Source organism: Oryzias latipes, chromosome 2 (genome assembly GCF_053564925.1).
Source record: "Oryzias latipes strain Hd-rR chromosome 2, Olatipes_Hd-rR_3.1".
NCBI lineage: Eukaryota > Metazoa > Chordata > Actinopteri > Beloniformes > Adrianichthyidae > Oryzias > Oryzias latipes.
In genome coordinates, this window is record NC_136238.1 from 27,964,950 (window position 1) to 27,991,360 (window position 26,411).

At 41.4% G+C, this 26,411-nt stretch overlaps 1 protein-coding gene across 1 annotated transcript; it reads right to left on the reverse strand.

Moving 5' to 3' along the window:
• Window positions 1-4,844: 4,844 nt before the first annotated feature.
• On the reverse strand, window positions 4,845-25,865 carry LOC144987211 (uncharacterized). The gene is made up of 2 exons (XM_078936319.1): window positions 25,004-25,865; window positions 4,845-8,788 (listed from the first exon to the last, which is right to left on the reverse strand). The coding sequence occupies exons 1-2, from the start codon at window positions 25,173-25,175 to the stop codon at window positions 6,960-6,962; spliced, it is 2,001 nt and encodes a 666-aa protein (XP_078792445.1). The 5' UTR covers window positions 25,176-25,865; the 3' UTR covers window positions 4,845-6,959.
• Window positions 25,866-26,411: the final 546 nt, after the last annotated feature.

Here is a 26,411-nt window from a genome sequence, read left to right on the forward strand (position 1 = left end):
ACACTCACACGCCGCAGTGGGTGACAGGCAGCGGGTTTTACGTTTTTATAATCCCTGCGCGATTCACCTGCTGTCCCCCCACCCTCTGCTTTCTCCCTCACACATCCCGTCCCCGCATCTGCGCGCTCTTTCTCAGAGACGGGAGCGCGCAGTTTTAGGCACGTCAATTCACAAGTTTCCAGCTGGTACAAACTCTGTGAAATAATAGATAATAGTAACTGAAAGCGCTGGCGCAGATTTCTCTCTCTAAGCACTGCTACTACTGCGCGCCTCTGGCATCGCATCGCGCCCGAGAAGGACTGGTCTAATGAAAAAAAAAAACTATAATTAAAGATTTGTCTGCGAGCCACATGTGACCATCAAAAGAGCCATATATGGCTCGCGAGCCATAGGTTCCCGACCCCTGCCATAGCAGCTATAGAGGGAAACACAACAAACCATCAACGGCGGTTAAAGCAGTCAGACGTTTGTTCTGCAGCTCAGCAAAAATCTCTGCTTTAGGTTTTGGGGAGAAAAACAAAGGAAAACACACGGACAAGGATTCTGCAAAGGAAATCCCAAGTTCTATTGGTAAGTCAGCGTCCTGGAAACATGCTTTGTTGGTTCTGAAGTGGCATGAATGCAGACTTAGATTGGTTTGTTTCCTTGGATTCTTCAGATTGATTCAAGCTGTAAATGTTGTCAGCATAAAGCAAGTTTGGACTAAACTAAAGCAGAAAGTGGCTTTGAAGATGGTCAGGAGAAATGAGGGCTTTTTTCAGGAATTCTTGGAAGAGGAGGACTTCTCCAAACAACCAGAATCTAGGAGGAGGTTTTTTCAGCATTGAGATCAGGATTTAGCATGAGCTTCAATCCCATTTTTGTTCAATCCAAATGTTTACCGTCATATTCAGGAGTTCAACTCTGAAAGCCACCATGACATCATAGACATTAAAGACCCTGTTACCTAGCAACCAAACACAACAAACTGTAGACTATTCAAACTGGACATTTTGGGGCAACAATTCTTTTCTAACTCAAGTTTTGATGAAAAATCCAAATGATGGAAACAGATTGTGTAAAGGAAATGAGGATCTATTGGTGAGTCACAGTCCTGGAAACATGAGTTGTGCTCTGATGAAGACGCCTGATCCAAATGTGGATTTTTGAAATGTTCTTCATGAGATTCAAACTGATTGAAGCTTTGAATTAAAGGTGTCAACACATTTCTGCATTGGATTCATTCTGTTTCAGTGTCTAAGGTTGGTTTTGTGGCAGAAACCAAGTTTTTGTTGAACAGTAGCATTTGAAAAAGCAGAAAGTGGCTTTGAAGATGGTCAGGAGAACTTCTTTGAAGAGGAGGACTTCTCCAAACAACCACAACCTTAGAGGAAGTTTTCTGAGCATTCATAGAATGCTTTTACAATGACTCATCATTTTCCACAAGAAGCTAATGAGTTTTTCCAAATGCATGCTGGATATTCTTAGTTCTAGCTTGGAAAGCACTTTGTGGGATTTCCCTGGAAAACCTGCTTTATCAATCATTTTGGTCTCTTTTTCTTCTTCTAAGTTCCAGCTTGGTGAGTGTGCAGGTAGCCATGGCAACCACTGTCCAGGTCAAAGGGAGGACCATGGCCATCCAGTCTCCAGGCTTTTGGATTGATTTGGATTTGATAAACATTTGTTTCCCACATTTTAATAGTAGAATTCAACACGGGACATATAGTGGATTGTAAGAATAGGAACAAAAACAGCAACAACAAAATAATCCTCCTCCCCTTAAAACATGCATTTGACTCTGAACAAGTCTAAAACAAATCCAAGCAAAGACCAGCGCTGGGGCTCCTGCTAGTTTCTTTTAGAAGAGCCTGCCTCTTCCAAACATAGAATGTTCATGGCATTCAACATTAGGAACAGATGACGGCTTGAAATGTCTGCTGTTGGTTTCTGATCCAGACAGAAATTCAATCAAATGTCTGTGAATCCATGATTTCCTTAGAATCTTTGACTCTAGATTCAGATCCATCTGGTTCAAAGGATGAAACTGCAGCTAAAAGTCTTTCAAAAGTCCAAATCCTCAAAGATGAAACAGAAAGTTCCTAGAAAGTCAAATGAAAAACAATCAGATTGTCTTAGATAAACCCGTTTGGAAGTTAAAGCATAGAAACAAAGAAAGTTCCAAAAACTAAAAGCCTTAAATAAAGAAAAGTCCAAAGAAAAACAGAAATCCCACATTTGGATCAGTAAAGACATGAATTCTCCAGAAAGATCCAGAAACAGCTCTGAGCAGCAGCCATGAAGGGACTGAGAACAGACGGACATCAAAGCAGAATCCAAGCAGCACCTTCATCCTGATGAAGCTCCGCCCTCTGACCTTCAGCAGTCATCTCCAGGCTCCGCCCCCAGTCTGTGACGGCTGGATGATGCTATCCTCCACCTGCAGCTGGACCTGGATGTTCTCTCAGACCATGTGGCCTCATGGATCAGAAGGTTGAGGGTTCAAGTCCAATGATTTATTTATTTATTTTATGTATTTTGTTTTTTAATGTATATTTTTCCTGAATTTTTGTCTTTGAAAATCATAGTGTTATTTGGTCGTTGTTTTATTTCATAAATAATGTTATTTATTTTATTAAAAGGATCATGAATGAATGAAACTGTATTCATATAGAACTTTACATCTCCCTCAAGGTACCAAAGGGCTTCACAATAAAAAAGAGATCTAAAATTGGAACTAAAGTTTATTATTATATTATTTGTAAACTAAAACATCTAGAATATTCTGTTTTAAAACATTTAATTTTCAATCCAAATGTTTTCATCTACATTCCATGTTATATCATTTTCACTCCACGCATCTGCTTCTGGTCCGGCCCTTCTATTACATTTTAGAACCCAATGTGCCCCCCCGAGTTAAAATAATTGCCCACCCCTGATCTAACCTACCATCAAAGCTCCTTATTGGCTAAACACACCTGATCCAGGTAATCAGCAGCAGATGAACTCAAATGACCTCATGAGTCATTCTGTCAATCAGTCTGCATCAGTGAGACTCCTGGTCTGAACATATTGCTGTGACCCAGATTTGAACCGGGGTTCCTTTGGCCACAACGCAGAGTACTGAACCTGGAGGAACACAGATCTGGTCTATGCTGGTCTCTATGAACCTGATGTTGGAACTTCAGGAACAGCAGAACTGCTACGTTTGTTCTCTTCATCCACAAACAGAGAAACAGATCTTCACAGCAGGAACCACTGTGGACTTCACTAACATGCTTTGGTCCAATCAGACCAGAGATGTTTTCTCTGTTTACTTAGCATTAGCCTAAAAGTAAAGTGTGCAGAAACTGGATGTTTCCTTTATGGTCACCTTCTGACCACACAGAGAAAACCATAGAGATCAACCAACATGAAAGAGACAAACAAGACATGAAGCTTCAACAAGGACACTCTACCATAGCAGCTGGATTCCAGTGAGTCTGAAAGGACAACAAAGAAAGAAATGAATCCTGGATGTCAGATAATTGACTATGTTTCCTGTCAGAAAGTTCCTCTCTCCCCCTGACTGCTAAATGCCAAGTTCTCTGGAAAAGAACATTATCTAAATCCAACCATGAAGGGACTTGAACCCTCAATCTTCTGATCCGGACTCAGACGCCTTGTCCATGAGGTCACATGGTCTGGAAGAAGCCCCAGTTCCAGCTGACAGAAGTCTGGTTCTGATCCATCAGATCTCACTAGCAACAGAACCAAACCTTCACGTGTTGCAGCAACAGTTTCCATGTTTGGGAGGATCTTCTGAAGAACAGCTCAGTTCCAGATCACATCATGATGTTTGATGTTTTCTTCATTCCAGGAAATCATCTGTGTCTCCTTTGATCTGTGCTGAGTCAGCACTTTGACTTCTTTTCAACTTTAGATCCATCATTTAGAATCAAGGATTCATTGATAAATATTATTTATTGACAGAAAATAAAGAGTAAATGTATTTATCATCCAGCAGTGATTGTGGTGTTTGCAAGTCTCTTATTTTGAAATTCCTCAAGGATGATCATCATGGTGGGATTTCTAGATCTGCATGAACTCATCCTGAATCCAAAAGACACTGGAGCATCAAAGAATCCAACCCATCTCTGCCAACATGAGGCTCTTACTTTGAAAAGTCTCAGACTTCCTGCAGGGAAACAGGCTTTCTGCTGCTGCACTGACAGATGTGCACAAGCTTGAAAGAGCTTCCTGACTGAGGAGCTGCAGACTTTCTCCTGCAGAGCAGCAGCTGACTTCAGCGTCGTCATGGGAACACAGTCTGCTGCTGCTTCTGGAAACGTCTTCAAGGCTGTGGTGGGACTTGTTGGTCTGGAGGACAGATTCTCTGAGCAAATGCTGCTTCAGCTTCAAGCTTCAGCTCTTTTCTTCTGGCAGAGCTTAGAAGAAATGGAAACCTCCTTTGTTCTGACTGTTTGCTCCAAATCCCAGACTCAGGAATTCCTCCAAGAAGTTCAGCTCAGAGATCATCAGCAGAGAAAAGCCTGAAGTTCTGATGGAAAATGACAACAGAACATGATCAATATTATTGATCCACATGGAATCCAGAAGAAACTCTGAGGTGAAGACATGAAGACACAAGCTTCAGAGACATGAGGACAAGTCAGAGTGGATTCATTCTGGACTTTCTTCTCACATCTTCTCTTCAGAACATCTTTGTCTTTGATCCTTCAAAAAAAAAGTGTAGAACATCAATTAATTTACCCTTGAACTTACCCGGGTATATCTCATACTCTTGGAACAAAGTCCAGCTTTGGGACCAGCAGAGAAGCAACAAACAGCAGATACCCACACTGTGAGAAAGACTCCACACTTCTGACTGATGTTCACGTCCACTTTATTCTTCACAGTAAGATTGGAACAGAACAAAGAACCATAAAGAACAGAGGAACAGTTCTAATGTCTACTAAACATGAATCATAAGAACACCAGACACAAACACCAGTCTGGTTCTTTATCCAAATCTTCCTGAATACATTTTTAGGAAAATCCTTTCCTCACTAAATGGTAGAGATGCGGTTCTACTAAGACTGGATCTTTCCTTAGGTGGCGATCCAATTCAATTCATGAATCAAGCTCAACGGCTCACAGATTCGAAACACGATTCTTGCTTTTTAATAGAATATGTTTGTACAGTTACTATAGGTATGTATTTTTACAGAATGTATGAAAAAGTTTAAATTATATGAATTAAATCAGCATCATTTAGTACCAAAGATCAAAATCAACAAAAGTGATACAAAGATTATATAGAAAGAAAGAAATGGGGTTTGTTACTTCAAACAAGTTTCCATCAACATTCTGGTTACGTTCAGCAGTGACATAAACAACAAAAATATATACATATTTGTTATCGGGTTGCACGGTGGTGCAGTGGTTAGCGCTCTTGCCTCAAAGCAAGAAGGCCCTCAGTTCAAGTCCTGGTTGAAGGATCTGAAAACAGTAGAGTTTGCATGTTCTCCCTGTGCATGTGTGGGTTTCCTCTGGGGACTCCAGCTTCCATCCCAAAAATGCTTCATAGATCGATTGGTTGGTCTAAATGGTCCCTAGACGTGAATGTGAGAGTGCATGGGTCCTGTGACAGACTGGATGCAGGATGTCCCCTGCCTTCATGACCCCAAAAGGGAACAAACAGCTTAGAAGATGATTCACATGAAAATGTTCTCCACAGTTTTTCCATCCTCAAAGTTCTGCAACACTTTATGTTTTAAAACATTGCATATTGAAGCAGCTTTTCTGCGCTGCAGAATTTGCTGATTTATGGTGATTCCATTAGTTAGTGGGTTTAAAAGAAAATCTTTTTTCACTCAATGGTTACTAGCTCACATGCCTTGACAAATTAAAAACTGTCCTTTTAGCCTAAAACAACAATGAAAATATGACAAAAAAAATCAAAGATGTTTATAAAACATTTCTCATAATAATGTACACACTTTGACAACATAAACATTGTCTTAGCAGAAAATACAACAATGGTCAACTAAATAAGTTTTGTCTAAAATAGTAAAAAACAATGGCAGGACAAAAGTAGTTAATGCCTCCTTTGAACTGAATTACTACATCAATGCTCTGTGTCATTGAGGCCACCAGATTGGGGGGGGGGCACATGTAATGAAAGCTCAGGCTGATTAAACAACAGACTTCAAGTCGTCTTTATCATTAGGCCTGGTGTTTCATCTTCCTCTTCTTAACAGATCATAGATTTTATTCATTGGATTCAACTCAGGGAACTTTATTGGTTGATCAAACAGTAACATCATAGTCATTGAAAAAGATTTATTGCTTGTGCGATCCTATGACCCCACCCTTACATTGACGTGTTCTCCCTACCATGACAAAGGTGGATAAAGGTGGAAAGATTTCATGTAATCCGTGGACACCAGTGAAGATCACAAATCATTGAAGAAAAAAGGTTCAGTGGACTGTATAATGGGTCTAGATGACCCAACTCCCAATGGTAAAGTGCCTAGGATAGCACAACGGGTTAAACATCATCACTAAATGTTTTTGACATAAACATTTAGTTATGTCCCGGACAAAGAACATTGTTTTATTTAAACCTATACAATAAATTCACTAAATTAAACTAAGGCTTGAAATATTCCAACATTTTCCTTTTTATTATATAAAAAAATTCTTTCTTCTAAAAAAGAAAAAGAAAAAAAACAAGACTAGAAGGCCTTTTCACAATATTTTCCCATATACTGTACAAGTTTTCTGATCTAAGTTTTTCTGTTTTTGAAGTTGAGATTTTTCTCTAAATCCTTTATATAATTTTTTTTGTTACAAAAGAAAAGCTTCTGAACTGCGTTTTCTAATGTATTTTACTAAATGACATTTATGACAGCCTTTTATCAGCCAGAAAAACTATCTCTCACCTGTATGAGTTTTCGTGTGTTTTTAGAATTGGTATTCGACTTAAACTGGCTACACATTTATTGCAAGGGAAAGGCTTCTCTCCTGTGAGTTCTCATGTGCGTTTCGAGATGAGACATTTGACTAAAACTTGAATCACATTCTTTACAAGTAAAAGGCTTTTCTCCTGTGTGAGTTCTCATGTGTCTTTTGAGATGATCTATACGACTAAAACTTGTATCACATTCTTTACAAGTAAAAGGCTTTTCTCCTGTGTGAGTTCTCATGTGTATTTTAAGTTTTGATTTTTCACTAAAACTTTTATCACATCCTTTACAAGAAAAAGGCTTTTCTCCTGTGTGAGTTCTCATGTGTGATTTGAGACTATCTATATGACTAAAACTTGTATCACATTCTTTACAAGAAAAAGGCTTTTCTCCTGTGTGAGTTCTCATGTGTATTTTGACTTTTGATTTTTCACTAAAACGTTTATCACATTCTTTACAAGTAAAAGGTTTTTCTCCTGTGTGAGTTCTCATGTTTGTTTTGAGATGAGATATTTGACTAACACTTTTTTTACATTCTTTACAAGTAAAAGGTTTTTCTCCTGTGTGAGTTCTCATATGTATTTTAAGCCTAGCCACATGACGAAAACTTGTATCACATTCTTTACAAGTAAAAGGTCTTTCTCCTGTGTGAGTTCTCATGTGTGTTTTGAGATGATCTATACGACTAAAACTTTTATCACATTCTTTACAAGAAAAAGGCTTCTCTCCTGTGTGAGTTCTCATGTGTGCTTTGAGATGAGATGTATTACGAAAATATTTTTTACATTCTTGACAAGAAAAAGGCTTTTCTCCTGTGTGAGTTCTCATGTGTGCTTTGAGATGATATATTTGACTAAAACTTTTTTTAGATTCTTTACAAGAAAAAGGCTTCTCCCCTGTGTGAGTTCTCATGTGTGTTTTTAGACTAGACATTTGACTAAAACTTGAATCACATTCTTTACACAAAAAGGGCTTTTCGCCTGTATGAGTTGTCCTGTGTTTTTTGAGATTGGATTTATAACTAAAACTTTTTTCACAGATTTTACAAGAAAATGTTTTCTTTCCTGTATGAGTTTTCATGTGAAATTTCAACTGAGACTGCCCACTGAACATTTTACCACATTTTTTACATGCACAATATCTTTCATCATACCCCTTTTGGACATGACTTCTGTCTCTTCTCTTCCTCTGATCTCTGTTCTGTGGGTCTGTCTCTTCATCTGTAGTTGATGTTGATTCTGTCTCATCATCTGTAGTTGATGTTGATTCTTCATGTTGGTTTCCTTCTTCATCCTGATTATTAGTTACATTAAAGCTCTGCTGATTGTTTAGATCTGCTTCAATGTTCTCATTGTCCTCATAAGTAGGAATCTCCATCAAGGTATCAGTCTCCTGCTTCAGATCAAGCTGATCTTCATCCTGACTGATGCAGAGGTCCCCTGGTTCCTCTTTAATCTGTGGTGGTTCTGGTTCCTCTTTAATATGTGTAAGTTGTTGCTCCCCTTGTTCCTCTTTGGTTTGTGGAGGTTCTGGTTCCTCATGTTCCACTCTGAAGTTCCTCTGCTGATTGTTTAGATCTGCTTCACTGTTCTCATCTTCCTCATAAGTAGGAATCTCCATCAAGGTATCAGTCTCCTGCTTCAGATCAAGCTGATCTTCATCCTGACTGATGAAGAGTTCCCCTGGTTCCTCTTTAATCTGTGGAGGTTCTGGTTTCTCCTGTACCTCTTTAATCAGTGAAGGATCTGGTTCCTTCTGTTGCTCTTCACTTTGAGCAGGTTCTGGTACCTTCTGTTGCACTCTTAAGTTCCTCTGCTGGTTGCAGAGATCTTCCTCTTCAGTCATCCAATGCTGGGGGAGAACTGCAGGAATACAAACACAAGAAAAAGCCCTTTTATACTTTCTAACTAGTTTGTGTATTGACAAACGCCAATGTAAGTCAAAATCTGCTCAGTCAGAAACCTTATAGTTTAAATCTTTAAATATAAAATATGAAAAACTGTTCATTCCAGGAGCGCTGGATGGGCTGCCCATCCGCACCTGGGGCTGGGATCACTCCTTCCCTGGCTCTGGGACGGGGCGGGGCAACCCTCTTGGGGCCCGTGATTGCTCTGGGTGACATCCACCAGGTCTGTGGGGGCTGGGGGGGCTTTGTTGGCCCTGTCCTGAGGGGGACTTCTGGAGGAGGTAGAGGGTCGGTAAGGGACCTCTCTGCCCCCCCCATGCCTCCCTACTCTCTGGCTTTGGGGGGCTCCGTGGGTGGTCCTGCTGGCCCTGGCCTGGGTGGCGGATGCAATCGCCTGGGGGGTGGTTGCTCTCCATCTCCTGCCGTGCGGGCTCTGGATTCTGGGGGTCTTGGTGTAGGGATGGCAGGGCACTCCCCCTCCTTCTTTTCACCTTCTATTAAAGATTTTTAGAGGAACATAAACACTAACTTGAGCACAGGTGTTAGTTCACCTTTGCACTAATATTTTGCGTGGTTTAATGAAATATTTCATACTAGTTCAGGGGTGGGCAAACTACGACCCGCGATCTGGATCCACCCCGCCTCCATGTTTGGTCAGGCCCACTGAACAATATCAGAGACCCGTGTTTTTTTTTTAATCTGCCCACATGATCAAGACGTGACATTTTATCCCCCCCTTCTGCAGTCTGTGCTCCAACCTGAAACCTTCTAAAATCTCTGTCAAACAGAACAGAAGACAGTCTTCCATTTCTTTGACGCAGTTCATCTTTACCAGTTTAGCTCATTCTTTAAGATCAATTATGCTGCTTTTTTTTTTTTTACAGCACCCTGCTCTGTGTCCTGGTTGGCTAGAGACCATGTCAATCAACCTCCTCAGTCCGTGCCGTGTCTCCTGTACAGAAACACAGAGCTCTTAAGATCTACAGAAATCTTTGATCCATCAGATTCATGAAAGTTTGAGATTTCAAACAAGAGAAAAGGAAAAAAATGTTCATGTCTGTCTGAAAAAGTGTATTTAGGCAGTGAGGAGTTTTACTGCCATAAACTTCTGGAATCAGACTCCTTGGATTTCAGCGATCATGGTTATTTTTAAAACGAAAATCCTGCAATAAACGAGGGAACTCTGTACTGGTGAAAATTTAACGCTGATATATGCATCGAGAATTAGAGACCAAAAACAAGACAGAAACATCCAGAACAACAGGAACACGGAGGCCCATCAAGAAGATGCAAAACAAAGGGGAACCCATAGGATTACACCAACCCAGCAGAGTCTGACAAATGTAGTCGAAAACATGACTGATATGACAGCCGAAAGCTAAACTGTTACAAAACACTTTGAGTGCCACCTAAAGCCAAAAGATGCCACTGGGAGGGATGGTGAGGCCAAACAGTGAGAACATCAGCAACATCAGCCTCCCCCAGCCATGCATTGCGTCTGTTGGAATTAATCATGGAGATGGCCTGGTCAGACAAGTGCAAAAACAAAAAACCGGAAGGATCACGAGGAATCAGGCTGCTGATGCCCAAAATGGATGAACCGCGAGGCGCCAACAGTTCTCACATACAGTCACCTTGATGGCAGTGATGCCAAGCTGCTGTTGGAAAAGTTTCATCAACCGGGAGGTAAAGTTGGTTCCCTGGTCTGTCAGAATTTCATCAGGTTTCCTACCCTGGAGAAAAGCTGAATTAACGCTCTCATGACTGCAGGAGCTTTAATGGTGTGAAGGGGAAAAGCTTCTAGGAACCGTGTAGCAGAATCACAGCAGGATTTACTCGTGACTAGGGATGGGTATCGTTAAGGTTTTAACGGTACTACTACTCTTATTGATAATGGTTATCGATCCGGCATTTTAACGGTACTCTTATCGATACTCTTTGAGGATGAAAAATAAACAAATAAATAACAAATTAAGAGCATAAACGGTTTTATTTCCTCATTATGCAACAGCATTGTTTTTTCACAAAACATTTTACTTTATACATGACAATATTCCAATAAAAACATGGAATGCAACGTTGATGTGCTAGACCAGGGTCGGCAACCTGGACCTGTCCAATAGCCATTTGGATCAGTTTCCCACTGAGATGTAAGCACAGGGAGCTGCTACACTAGGGGTGTTAGAAAAAAGGTTTTTGCCGATATATAGTGATAGTTAATTTGGCAATACAGTGATCCTTTGCTATAACGCGGTTTACTTTTCACGGTTTTGCTGCTTCACGGATTTGCATTGTGCATTGTGTTCTGCATTCTGATTGGCTAAAAAGTTACTCTGCTTCTTCTCTACCTGTGCGTCAATAACGTTGCAGTTTAAAATGTACAGGTACGTAAAACAGCTTGCCAAATTTACATTACGCACGTGCAAATTCTCTTGCAATTTCGAGTTTCTCTAAAACCCATAGAAAAAAGACAACAACTGCCTATCACTATGTTCTTCTTCCGAACAAACACACTTCACCGCGCTTCAAAAGGAGAAAACACTGCAGAGCGGAGTCAGGATGCAGCGGCTCAGTCTGTAGTCTAGAGCAGTGAAATACACCTGAGTCACTATTTGTCCGACTGTACTTTGTATTTTTTTCATAATCATTTAAAATTTTCGTTTAATCCTGTTACTCGGATCGCGGTGGGCGGGGCTAATCTCTGCAATTTGAAGCCTTCTGTTCACATCGATGATTGAAATTCTTATATGACAGTACAGTACAGAAGTTATTTGTTGAAAAAAACGTTTCTAAGGTACTTTTATTTGTGAAACAAATGCTTGAGCCTGTAAAATGGTTTGTTCTTTCTTTTCAATGCATAATAGAGTATTTAATTGTATATTAATTGTAAAAAAAAATAAAGGTTTCTACTTCACGGATTTTGCCTATCACGGGTTCTTTTTGGAACGTAACCCCCCCGAAAAACAAGGGTTTACTGTACTTAATTATTTGTATTCTTTATGAGAGTGATGTTTCCTTTGATCTTTTGTCCATTTTCCATAACATTGAATAGACTTTTATGTCTGCCAAACACACAGAGTTAAGATGAGTGAGATGATGGAAACAAATTCACTTTCATGCAGACTCCTTTGTCTTTATTGTCTTTAAATCTAGTAAACCCAATACATTATATTAATTTTATGGATGACAACTATGTTTTAATAGGAAGCAGCTGTTAGTTTATTGCGGAATCATAAGCGGATGAGTCTAAGCCCCGCCTGCCGGTCTCCCGCATCATATGGTCATTGTAGCAGCAAGGTGACAGGATAGTGGGGGCGTCCTGACGCAAATTTAACTCATTTTACGTGGAAATGGGTGGTCTTAGTCTAGGGGGATAAAAGGATTTTCTATTTTTTTCGGCACTCACTGCGAGATCGCCACTATCGCCACTGACTCTGCCGGCATTCACAGATACAGACACGCCCCCTCTGTGTGCTTATGCTGCTTTCTTCCTTCTACCTGCTCGGTACTACCTGTCGGTGTTAAAGGCACCCCGACCCTCTGAGAACATGGTGGTTATTTTACAAAAACACAGAGCCGCCGTATTTTGGACCGTTAGCTCTTTCTTCCATCCTATAACTTTGGTAGCATTCCTACGGTGGCCCAGAAGGGTCACAACACAACACATTAACTTTACACACAACACATTAACTTAACACACAACACATTAACTCACAACACAACACATTAACTTTACACACAACACATTAACTCACAACACAACACATTAACTCACAACACAACACATTAACTCACAACACAACACATTAACTCACAACACAACACGTTGACTCATGGCCCAGAAGGGTCACAACACAACACATTAACTTACCTCACAACACTTTAACTCACAACGGAAGTAAAGCAGCAATTGAAGTGCTTTTATTCTGAAATGTCCACTGGGCTGAGCGGCTAACTACCTAACAGAAATTAATGTCACAGTGAGCTGTGGAGGGAACATGATATTGCTACAAGAGAAGCTAGCAGCAGTGTTGCCAGAAACTTTCTCTTTATTACGATTCTGCTTCCTCTGAACACACACAATATGAACGCACACTCCTCCCTCCCACCCCTCTCTGTCGCTGCACGCGCGCTCCTCTCCTTTCTTCCGCTCCCTCCCCTCACACATGCACGTGCGGTCCCCAACACACACACACGCGGGCGCGCGGGCGCACGCACGCACACACAATGAATGAAAGAAGGCCGGTCCGCTGAAGAAATATTCAATACTGTCCTCCTTTTATTAGATCAGGAGAAAGACGTATACACAGCTTTCGTTGAGTTTTCCCCCCTACTGGACTGATTTAGCACCCGATCCGATGATTTTTCAAAATAAAAGATAGTTCAGACTAATAATAAAAGGATTGATAAAAACAGACACTGCTCCATGTAGCGATCAGACCATAACTTTAGCAGGTAACTCATCCCACACGCAGCCGCAGTGTCAGGCTTTAAAGAACACAATTTGTAAGAGGCGGGGCGTTGCACCCCCCCAACAACAGGTTAGATGACAGAGCCCGTTAAGCGTCTCTGCCTGTTGCGTTTACGGAGCTTCAGTACATAGAAGTTCACAGCCACACGGCCTAACGTAGTCCGCTATTATATATTCATGAGGGGGAAAAAAACGCAGAACCAACCCTAAAACCGCCCAAATTATGAAAACCCGGCTAAAGCCATTTTTACCCCACAAATTTAGAACCAAAACCGCCCAATCTGGCAACACTGCTGCTAGGTTCTCTTGTAGAAAAATCATGCTCCCTCCACAGCTCACTGTGTCATTACCTTCTGTTAGGTAGTTAGCCGCCCAGCCCAGTGGACATTTCAGAATAAAAGCACCTCAATTGCTGCTTTACTTCCGTTGTGAGTTAAAGTGTTGTGAGGTAAGTTAATGTGTTGTGACCCTTCTGGGCCATGAGTTAATGTGTTGTGTTGTGAGTTAATGTGTTGTGTTGTGAGTTAATGTGTTGTGTTGTGAGTTAATGTGTTGTGTTGTGAGTTAATGTGTTGTGTTGTGAGTAAATGTGTTGTGTTGTGAGTTAATGTGTTGTGTTGTGAGTTAATGTGTTGTGTTGTGAGTTAATGTGTTGTGTTGTGAGTTAATGTGTTGTGTTGTGAGTTAATGTGTTGTGTTGTGAGTTATTGTGTTGTGTTTTGAGTTAATGTGTTGTGTTGTGAGTTAATGTGTTGTGTTGTGAGTTAATGTGTTGTGAGTTAATGTGTTGTGTTGTGAGTTATTGTGTTGTGTTGTGAGTAATGTGTTGTGTTGTGAGTTAATGTGTTGTGTTGTGAGTTAATGTGTTGTGTTGTGAGTTATTGTGTTGTGTTTTGAGTTGATGTGTTGTGTTTTGAGTTGATGTGTTGTGTTGTGAGTTAATGTGTTGTGTTGTGAGTCATTGTGTTGTGTTGTGAGTTAATGTGTTGTATGTTAAGTTAATGTGTTGTGTGTAAAGTTAATGTGTTGTGTGTTAAGTTAATGTGTTGTGTGTAAAGTTAATGTGTTGTGTGTAAAGTTAATGTGTTGTGTGTAAAGTTAATGTGTTGTGTGTAAAGTTAATGTGTTGTGTGTAAAGTTAATGTGTTGTGTTGTGACCCTTCTGGGCCACCGTACATTCCTTTGCGCGCGTGCCACGTACTGTCTGAACAACAGCCCCGCTCCCCGTGCACACAAATACTCAGACAGACCTCTCTTCTTCAGAAAGAATAGCAAGATTAATATAGTCATTAATTAAAGGAAAATTGACTGACTTGTAGAGTTAATTATGGCAGATAACGTTTATATCTTGTGGGACACAAAAAAAGCGACTTCTCCAGTACCGATAGCAGAACCGTTGAGGTCAGATTTTAACGATACTGCAGTCTTGAAGAATGTTGCCCCGGGGCTCGCTCAATACTGGGGCACGGTACCCATGCCTACTCGTGACCACTGCTGCTCTCAGATAAAGGTCCAACAATGTCCATGGCTATTGTCCTGAACAGTGTGGAAATGATAGGAAGTGGGTGCAGTAATGCTCTGTCTTACTTATGTGTGATGGCAGTTATCTGGCAAGTAGGACATGTTGCATAGTACGTCTGAATATCAATGTACTAGGGGTGTCAAGATTTTGACTTTAAATCAAAATTGATCGAAATTAAGTCACAGTCTCGAACTTCAAATAAAAAAATGGAATCGTCGATGCTGCCACGCCCCCATGTTGCGTCTGGTTACTTGCCAAGCGTAAAAAAACACTTGTGTTGAAGGGCTGCGAGTCAACCTCCTCTAACAGCCGCTCAAAAGATAGCATGGCAACTGCAGATGCAGGAGACCCATCAACAGAACTTTAATCCCCTCCCCTTTCACGGAAGACGCTGGTGTGGAAGTATTTTGGATTTCCAGTGAGTTATGTTGACAACGTTCGCGTTGTCGAAAAAAAACCAAAAACAACTGTTTGCCAGCTGTGCTATGTGGCGTGTACTATATTCTCTCACTGGCAGCACGACTAACATGACAGGTCATCTCCGCAGGCACCACAAACACATAGATTTATTTGTTAAACTAATGCTTCTAAAATAGTGCGGCGCGCCGAGATGCGATCCGGGGGGGCGCGCGCAGTAGCAGAAGTCTTAGGCAAAGGGTGCGTAAATTTAACGGGGGTCTGCGGTGACAGCGGCTCAGTGCTTGGAAAACAATCTGGTCCACTGTTGTTTTCTCATTATCTGTTAATCACATTAACATTGTTTTTTTTACAAAACGTTTCACTTTATACATGAGAATGTTCCAGACAGGATATTTATTTAATTATTTTTTATTTCTTTATGAGCGTGATGTTTCCTTTGATCTTTTGTCCATTTTCCTCAACCTTGAATAGACTTTTCTGTCTGTCAAACACCCAGAGTTAAGTTAAGTGAGATTATGGAAATAAATTCACTTTAGTGCAGACTCATTTCAATTTATTTATTTGTCTTTAAATCCAGTGAACCCAATTAATTATATCAATTTTATGGATGACAACTATCATTAGTTATTAATTATTATTAAGTTTTAGGAAGCAGCTGTCAGCTTGTTGCGGATCTGGAACAATAAGTGGTGAGTCTAAGGCCCTCCTTTCTACCTGTTCATTGTTTGCTCCGTGAGCACCCCCCACCACCACCACCACAGACAGTGCAACATACAGTCATCGTAGCAGCAAGGTGACAGGATGGTAGGGGCTCCTTGACGCAAACTTCATTAATTTTACACGGAAATGGGTGTTCTTATAGGGGGATACAAGGATTTTTTTGGGGAGGCGCTCACGTGTCCCCTACAAGATCACCACTAACTGTGTGTGCGCTGCCCGTACTGTCTGAACAACAGCCCAGCCCCCCCGCACGCAAATAGCCAGACAGACCTCTCCAGCGAGAATAGCGAAATTAATGTTATCATTAATTAACGGACAATTGACTGACTTGATGAGTTAACAATGGCAGATAATGTTTATATTTTGTGGCACACAAAAAAAATGCGTCTTCACCAATACCGATAGCAGAACCGTTGAGGTCAGACCTTAACGATACTGCGGTCTTGAAGAATGTGGCACCGGGGCTTGTTCAATACCGGGGCTCTGTACCCATCCCTAATTACAACGCACTATTCTTTATTAACAAATAACAGTAACAACTAACTACTAACTATCTAACTAATGAACTAACTATGTAGGTGTTGAAGATTGACTGTGTGTGTGAGCGCGGTGCATCTTGTGTAGGACTAGGAGGAAGGAGCGCACACGTGTGTTGCTGGTGCGTGTTGATTCTTCTGCAGCGGACCGCTCTCTAGCTGCATGCGAGGCTTCACCTGTGCTCTCTGGTACAGACATCTTCTCAGAATATTATATATTGCCCAGTAATAAACAGACTGCAGACACTGTCACCTTTCCGGTGGCCCTGAAGCCTGACACCCATGAAGAACGCAGGGCAGGAGGCTCCACCTTTTTCTACAGACACGTAACTTTGCGCTGCACAAAATAGTTCCCAAACAAAACATGTAGTGATATTCATGGAAATCTAACAGTGCGTGTTCATGATTGGTGTTACAGAGTGAAGGAGAACAGTAATAACCCCCCCCCCCCCCCCCCCCCCAACACAAAATCATTCGGCGGGCGGCCGTGCCACACACTCAAGAACGCATGCAGCTTATAATGGAAATCAATACAATGGAAATTAATAAATAGAATGCAGTAAATTTGTCGTATTTCCTCGCGGAATGGAAACTTCTGTTTTAGAATGAGGATGTGTGCTTCTGAAAGCGGGCGTCTGTGTGTGTGGGGGTGTGTGTGTGTGTGAGTAAAGGGAGCCACGTGCAGCAGAGGCATTAGAGGGCAAGCTGACGAGAGACAGTGAAAGGCGTGGTGGGAGAGAAGGACAGAACCATCTGAAAGAAAGAAGGAAAGTCAGAACACAGGACTAGCAGAAAAAGTAAATTATCAGCAAAGATGAATGTGTTTAATGTGTTTATTATTAGGAGTGTCACGATTCTCCAAATCCTGGATTCGATTGCATTTTCGATTCTAAGGTCACAGTTTGATTCGATTCTCAATTTTTACATTGATTCTTTTAAAGCACAGATTGTCATTTTTTTAACTAGACTTTAATGCAAAAGAATATCTGACCTTTGTTTGCAATGTACCACACTACATGGTCAAATTTAAAACTTTTATTAACAACATAATGTTACAATAACTTAAATCTTTAGTCAATTAAAATTTTAAAATAAACTGCCATCCAGTTTCTCTTTTGTAAGTGTAGTCTTCTTTACAAAAGATGACATTCAAGTTCACAACAAAACAAACAAAAACAATAAAAGAGACATGTCCATAGTCTCTGAACAGGTAAGTGTTTTAAACTATTTCTGAGCAGGTGAACATATACCACACTGATGTATTGTATTTTTTTGTAATGTATTTTTTTCACATTTTTTCAAGGTCTGCTCAGACTTTCTCTGTTACATTATTGCACATGGAGGGAATCACCGTAGCTGAGAGATGGGTTCTACTTGGGTATTCGTAGCGTGGCTCTAGCATGCTAATTAAATGCCTAAAACCAGAGTTCTCCTACCGCACGTGTAATCGTATTTGCATGAGTTGAGTTGCTTGGAAGTATAATTCAAAACGAAGAGAGAAAAGTAGTTTGTGTAGTGGTTTACAGATAAATCTGTTTTTGTGGTGCCTGTGGAGATTCCCTGGATGTTAGTCGTGCTGCCCATGAGAGAATACGGCACACGCACATAGCACAGCTTGCAAACCGTTGTTTTATTTGTCGAAAACGCGAACGTTGTCAACATAACTCACTGGAAATCCAAAATACTTCCACACCAGCGTTTTCCGTGAAAGGGGAGGGGATTAAAGTTCTGTCGATGGGTCTCCTGCATCTGTAGTTGCCATTTTTATCTTTTGAGTTGCTGTTAGAGGAGGATGACTCGCAGCACTTGTTTTTTTTAAAAACTTTATTAACAAATAGACTCAGCACTTTTTCCGCTTGGCAAGTAACCAGACGCAACATGGGGGCGTGGCAGCATCGCCGATTCAATTTTTCATTCGAAGTTCGAGACTGTGACTTAAATTCGATCGATTTCGATTAAAGTCGAAATCGTGATACCCCTATTTATTATGGTTCCAATCATGCATCATATGCAGAAAAAAAAAAGTTTAAAAAAAACGCCCTGATCCTTCCTGCCCTGGACGTGGCAGGAAGAGGAAAATTGATGACAAATTGAGGAAACGGATAGTTTGAACTGTATCCAAAGAGCCCAGAACAACCTCCAAAGATATTAAAGGTGAACTCCAAGATCAAGGTACATCAGTGTCAGATCGCACCATTCCTCGTTGTTTGAGTCAGAGTGGAATTCATGGAAGACGACCAAGGAGGACAGTGAAAGGAAATCATAAAAAAGCCAGACTGGAATTTGCAAAAATGCAAGTTGACAAGCCACAAAGCTTCTGGGAAAATGTCCTTTGGACAGATGAGACCAAACTGGAGCTTTTTGGTAAGGCACATCAGCTCTATGTTGGTAGACTCAAAAATGAAGCATACAAGGAAAAGAACACTGTCCCTACTGTGACACATGGAGGAGGCTCAGTTCTGTTTTAGGGCTGCTTTGCTGCATCTGCCACAGGGTGTCTTGAAGTTGTTCAAGGTAAAATTAAATCTCAAGATTGTCAAAGCATTCTGGGTAGAAATGTGCTGCCTAGTGTCAGAAAGCTTGGTCTCAGTCGCAGGTCATGGGTCTTTTAACAGGACAATGATCCAAAACACACAGCCAAAAATCCCCAAGAATGGCTAAGAGAAAAGCCTTGGACTATTCTGAAGTGGCCTTCCATGAGCCCAGATCTGAATCCCATTGAACATCTGTGGAAGGAGCTGAAACATACCATTTGGAGAAGACACCAGTCATACCTGAGACAACTGGAGCAGCTTCCTCATGAGGGGGCCAAAATACCTGTGGACAGGTGCAGAAGGCTCATTGACAAATACAGAAACCGTTTAATTGCAGTGATTGCCTCAAAAGGTTGTGCAACAAAATATGAAGTTATGGGTTCCATCATTTTTGTCCAGCCCTATTTCATTAGTTTTTTTAATTTATAATTCTGGTATTCAGCAACTCAAAAGTAATGGCTGATTTTGAAGCTTAAATTTTCAATACATTTGAATTTATTGTTACTTTTCCACGTTTCAAGTCATTTCAGTGAGCATTGTGGACTTTCTTCAACTGAGGGGTACCAACTATTTTGTCCACAACTGTAACTGCGTCAAACATGAAAATGTCAGAGTGGCCACCTTAGGCTAACTCGAAAACGGGAAAAAAAAAATGGGGCCCTGGAAATAACCCACCACAAAGCCCCCACAAACCAGCCATAAACCCCCAAACCAACCAGAGAGAGAGACCAATAAAATATCTGTTAGATTGAAAAGACGAGGCCGCGTACAAAGCTGACACATTCACAAAGGATTCTGATGTTAGTTCCCTGAAGGTTAGGGCTGGACTCTCTGGGGAACCAAGAGCGAGGTGGCCGTCCACACACCAGCTGGCACCAAGAGAGGAAGGGTGGAGCAAAACCAGACAGCTGAGCATGCGGTGGAGACGACACGAAGATTAGAGGTAAGATCTTAAGCCCGAGCCCGAGGCAGAACCCGACCCGAATTTCGGGCACTAAATGACAGTCATTACATTCGGGTCGGGACGGGCTTCTCTGTCGCTGACTTTTTTTAATAAACATATTGTAATGGCTGCAAAGAAGCTCCTTAGGCGGGCGGTTGTCAAACAGCTCCTTATTAATCCTGTATGTCAGAACGGTTCCCGCACGAACCGAAAGGCACAGCCAGCTTCTTACTCAGAGGGAGAACGTTCAGCGACACCCCCACACACACACAGGTAGACCCCGCCCCCCTCCCACCAGTCACCAGCCCACCATTAATTGACATAAACTGTGGTCCAGCAACTGGCAGAAAGAGGGGGGGGCGCTGGCCACGCGCAGCTCTGCGCACGTGTCGTGAATGTAATCTTCCCTCCGCAAGTCTGCATCCATTTTGTTTAGGTATCCCTGATATGGAGCAGCAAGAAGTCAAGGATAAACTTAAGACAGGGGAACTGAAAAGGCAAACACGCACCGCCGCGGCTGCAGTATTTCCCGCGTAATGAAGCGAGTGCGCATCAAGATCTCTCTTTCACTCTCTTTGTCTGGCCTCTTATTCTGTGTTCCAGCGTTATTTCGTTGTGCAAATGCATTTATCATGTAGGGAGGAACCTATGCGCAGCGCTTCCAGCGGAACTCTACGCCACAACAGCGAGCTAATACTGCAGCGACCACTCTCTGTTCAAAAGAAAATAACTTTCATGATCATAAAAATATGTAGATCATTTTACCTTCAAGAAATCTGGCGGCGTTTTATTCTGCCAAAAATACTATGGGATAAATTGAAATTTCGGGTTTGCTTCGGGCTCGGGCCTGCAAATCAAGTTAATTGGTCGGGTTCGGGCGAGTTCGGCTTTAATGCCCGCGGGCCTGTGTCGGGTAGGGCTGGATTTTTTAGGCCCGATCTTACCTCTAACGAGGATCGCCGTTTCCAGACCAGCGAATCAAAATGAGAAAATGAGCCAAAGATGCTGCATAAAAATGACAAGTAAACGTCCATTGATGAGAGACAGGTCCTACGAAGAACCAATCCAAACGCTGGTTAAACTATCGAATGTACACAGCAGCTTTAACAGAAAGAAAAATAACAGAGAGCCAGCCTAATAGATCCAGCAACAAGTCTACCTGAATGGAAATTGCACGGAAAGCACAGTTTCTCAAAAGAAAAATACAATTGAAGTGGACAATACACTGCAAAGTCATTAAATTAAATCAGCCACCTGAACAGGCAAAAGTCATCACAATCAAAGAAAGTGAAGAACTGCACAAATTTTAATAGAAAATAATGTTTTAGTCAGCACATCCTTACCTTTTTGCCATTCTAATCGGGAAGAGTTTTGGGGCATTATCTGACTGCAGCGCGTGTTGATGCCATATTTTGTTACATGCAGCAGCAACAGCAGAAAATAAAGAAAACTGCTCAAAGAAAGTTCCTCCGGTGTCTGGTGGCTTCATGGTACACAAAATCACACAACGCAGAGCAGAGGCCAGAAAACGGTTACATTAGCAAGCACTTTTACTGTCCAACTGAATTTTTCTTAAAGATCATTAATGCAAGCTCCACAGGTTTTTCGCTGCTAAACTCATAAATGGGTCATCAACACCTTTGAAATTCACATTAAGGCACATTGGTTCTGTTATAGATTGTGAGGGCTTGAGACCACAGCTGTTTTGATTGCATGATGTGATGATGTGTTTTTATTTTTTGTGTGACCTCACTTCGTGAGGTCAAGAGAGGGAAACTGAAGGGATTTATTTTTTGTGGTTCTTATTTCTCCTAGGTTTTTATCTTATCTTTATTTCATTGAAGGTTTTCTTACAGGTTTACTGTGTGAGGTTTCCATACTTTGAATTTCAAAGGGGCTTCCTGAACATTGCATATGTAAAGAGGTTGTGATGCTGGAGTTTCGAACTCATCCCCTTCAGGAGAAAACGGTCTTTGATCTTCTGAGGCCATTTGGTTGTAGGTCTGACTTGGATCATAAATCAATCATCTCTGAGACTGATTTCCATCCCTGGGAACCGCCACAGGCATCTGCTCCCGTGTGGGGAACAAAGGTGTATTGTCTACTGGATGCTAGAAAGATCCGGCCACATGTGGGGGACCACCTGATGAGCCATTTGGTTGCGGGAACATGTCAGTCTGAAAGGTGACTTCCGACGCGGGAAACGGATGCTGACTCCTAATATGGACTGACAGAAGTAGGCAGGCTCCCTGCCAGCCAATCCGAGCGTCCAGAGGAGGAGTCTGGACGCCATGCTGTGTTACGAAGGAGGAGGCTGAAACCGAGGTGTTAAAACAGCTGGACAGAGGAACTTTCGCTGTTCCCAACAGGCTGACACGTTAAGACGTTTGTAATTTGGCGCTGTGCAAGCTCTGAAACTTTGGGAACCCAGATGATCTGTTTTATTTTGTTTTACTCTGTTTTTAGAAATATTGTTAGGGAAATAAATTTGTTAAACTTAATCCGGTTGAATCCCGTGGTTTTCTCCTTCTCGACTTTTTTGAACATGCAACAAGGAAAGTAATCTCAAAGCGACAGATTTTATTTTCCAACACACACAACATGAATGCGCGCCCACACTGCCGCCCCCCCATTCTCTCCTGCTGCACGCGCTTTTTTCCTGTCCCTTACACAAACGCGCGTGGGCCCAATTTATTCCACAACAGTGGTTACAGACGATCCCGGCTCCAATGCCTTCTTAAAAATGGGAAGATTGTTATTGTGCTGGCTCCTTTGTGAAAATAAATTTATTAATGAAAAAAGAGCTCCGCTGTTGACAACACTGTTGTTGACATCCATATTAACCTAAGCTACTTCCGCAAACAACGAGTGACGTCATTCGACGTTGAGTACTCTTCTGCGCATGCGGGTCAACTCTGGGTCGTTTAACGGTCACACTGTAGATCACAAAAGTTCGGATTTACTTGGAAATGTGAACGGTCTAGCAAACAATTCGGATTTTTTCAAAAAAATCGGAATTGAGCATTAAGCCCTGCAGTGTGAACGTAGCCTTAGAAAAAAATAATAATAATTAAAGCGTTACAAAAGTCAGGTGAGGAGAGATAATTAGGGAGAGAATAAGGGGTTTTGTTATATTAGAAAGAAGTGAGTAAAGGGTCCTAGACTAACACAGTTCAGTTAACACTGTTGAATCATAACTATTAAACACAAAAGACTCCAATTCTACAGTTCTGTAACCTCTATCATTGGGTTCTTCTGAATACGGCTTCTCTTGTCTACTTCTTACTGCTGGAAACTTGGCAGCACTTCCTCCGAAACAGCTAAGACCCTCAGTGTGGATGAAGATGATTGTCAGTATATCTGGACTGAACTTGGATTTATTGACATCGAAAATGAAGGAGTCAGAGAGTTTGTGCCCCCAATGCTGAGTCTGTGTTGAATGTTTGCCCTTTAAACAACAAATTGGTAAAGGAGAAACAAAATTCAGTAACCACTGTTGGATTTTCTTTCTTATAACTTTTTGCACATATAAACCCCGGTCACAAGTTATTGTAGAGCAGCCGGTCATCCACTCCTATATTTTTTATAAAAAAAAGATGGAAATTCATGTTGGCAACACCAAACATGTGTAGCCAAGATGCACAATAAGCCTGTTTGAGATCACCCAGGTGGACAAAACGCTGCGCAGATCACCTTGTGAGTGACGTATGATTTTGTTTTTGCTCCAACATCACCTGTCAATCATCACAAAAATATCACCAGAAAGAGGCGGGATCAAGGCCCCAACCTGAGCGAACGCAGCTGGAAACTTAGTACTGCACTGACTGCATGCTGCCCAATGACTACAAACCAATGCATTATGGGAAATGTGTCCTGACGGTTTTTGCAGTTGAATGATCAATTAAAATAATTTCAAATACCACCCCCCCGGGGGCGGATCCAGGGGCGGCGCTGGTTCATCTCATGTCTATCGTTGCATTTTCCCCACGTATTTTCAATGTGTACATTATGTTGTCTCTCGCACGTGTTTAATGTTAGAGCCCCGTTAGTTGTCACGGATGTAGGTGTGGGACATTTATTCTCCGTAGCGCCGCGCGCCTAACCATAACCATAACCTCAGCCCTCCTCCGGGTCTGTGCGACCCAGAGAAAGGTTCAGCATTGACTGCATGTATTTAGATACGTAAAGTAAAGTAAGGAACTCCTCCTGGTCCGGAGAGGGGGCGGTCAGGTTTCCTGCCTTAAATGTTCTACTGTGCTTTCAAGCCCAGTCAAAGCCCCGCCCCCAAGAGTCATATACTTCACTGTGATTGGTTGATTCTTCAGCTCTGCATACAAAGTTGAAGAGGTGTCATTCATACAGACTGGCAAGTCGCATTAACATTAAACTTTCAAATTAAGGCGGGGGCCGCAAAATATCATCTTGGGGGCCGCAAATAGCCCGCAGGCGGCGAGTTTGAGACCCCTGCATTAAAGGAATCAAACGAGTTAAGAAAATGAATGGAAGGCCGGTCTGAATATTTATACTTCACTCATTTTGTTTCTTTTTGTCTTTGTCTCTTTTGAAATTATTTTATTTATGGCCGGATCTGGGTGCTAAATTAATATCAGAAACAGCTGTTTCAGTACACACACACAAAACCTCACCCCTATGGAGTCCTATACTGTTCATAATTAAATAAATAAATATTTAATTAATTAAATAAATATGACCTCATGCAAATACACAATCAACCAATAAATCTCTTGTAAATATATAAAAAGATCATGAAATTGTGAAAAACCTTATTATATATATATATATTATTACTTATTTATTTAATTAAATATTAATTTATTTAATTATGAACAGTATAGGACTCCATACACCCCACCCGCATCGAGCTGGCACCGGTTTCAGCACCCACATAGTACATACATACCCCCGCCCGGCGAGTAAGTTTAGTGTGGAACCGCCACTGGGTGACAGAGAAGAGCATGAAGCTCAAAGAGCTTCTTCTCTGTTTCTTTGATGAAGGTGACATACCTATGTGGTGTAGCTGCAGCTGTGGTTTCCAGATGACATCCAGCAGTCTGCGCTGACGACAGAGCTCCTGCTCGTACTGGACGATGGTTCCTTCACAGAGTCTGCAGATTTCTTCAGCAGCAGCAGCTAGTCGCTCGCTGATCAACTCTCTCAGAGACTGAAGGGAAGACATGGTTCCTGCTCCGATCTTCAGCTCCAACTCCCACAAACACCGCCGTCCTCTTCACTGCAGCTCCGATCGATCATCTGCTAGTCTCACAATCACAGCAATCCACGTTGTCTTTCCGTTCAACATTTCTTCATTCATTTACGACACTTTGGAAAATGCTGAGAGTTCCCACACGAACCACGTATCGTCCTTTCTGTCCAAAAACCTCACAAACGTCCCAACAAAACACCAACGACCTCTCAACACAAGCTAACGCTGCTAGCCTGCTAACAAGCTAACGCTGCTAGACCTCGTGCTGTTCTTCTTCTTTCTTTGGTTAACAGCGTCATGGTGCTTTAGCGCCACCAGCTGGTCTGGAGTGTTGTCTGTCGCTCACATAATGATGATGGCATAAAATAGCTTCTTTTTTTTCAACTTTACTGGCAAATAAAAGAAAAAGTGGCAGTTTTCATTAACAAAATTATGGTGTCACTAATCTTTTTCGACCAGAAAAAGAGCAACCAAACTGGAGAAGTGGGAACGGGACGGGGCGGGACTTCCGGTTTCTGCTAATGATGTTAGTCGCCATTTTGTCGTCTTCTTAGGCTTATTTAGCCGAAAGAAAACGAAGAGTAATATATTTCCTGGACATGACATGTCCTCACGAATATGCAATAATCTGAAAGTTATCACCTAAACTATTGGTAGGAAAAATGACGTCAAATTCTTTCAGGGTTTTTGGAAAAAAATAGTTTTAATTTTATATTATATATAAATATTTTCAACAAATTTCCCACGTATGGGATCAAATAAAGTCATTCTGATTCTGATTATCCATCCAATTTACTTTGTTTATTTTTGGTGTCATCAAATTTTGAACATATTTAAATTAAAAACATAATAATAGAGGTGGATCTTTGATTCCAACAAAATTTGTTGTCTTTTGCATTTTGTTTGATCCTACTACCAAATTAAAATTAATAATAATTATTGATAAAAATAATATTTTGTTTGTTTAACCCTTGTGCTATCTTAGATGACCCAACCCTTCCATTGACGTGTTCTCTCTACCATGACAAAGGTGGATAAAGGTGGAAAGATTTCATGTATTCCATGGACATCAGTGAGGATCACAAATCATTGAAGAAAAAGGTTCAAATCACCGTCTAGTGGGTCTAAATGACCCAACTCCCAATGTTAAAGTGCCTAGGATAGCACAAGCCACGATGTTTTTCCTCTTTTAAATCAGTACAATTTTTT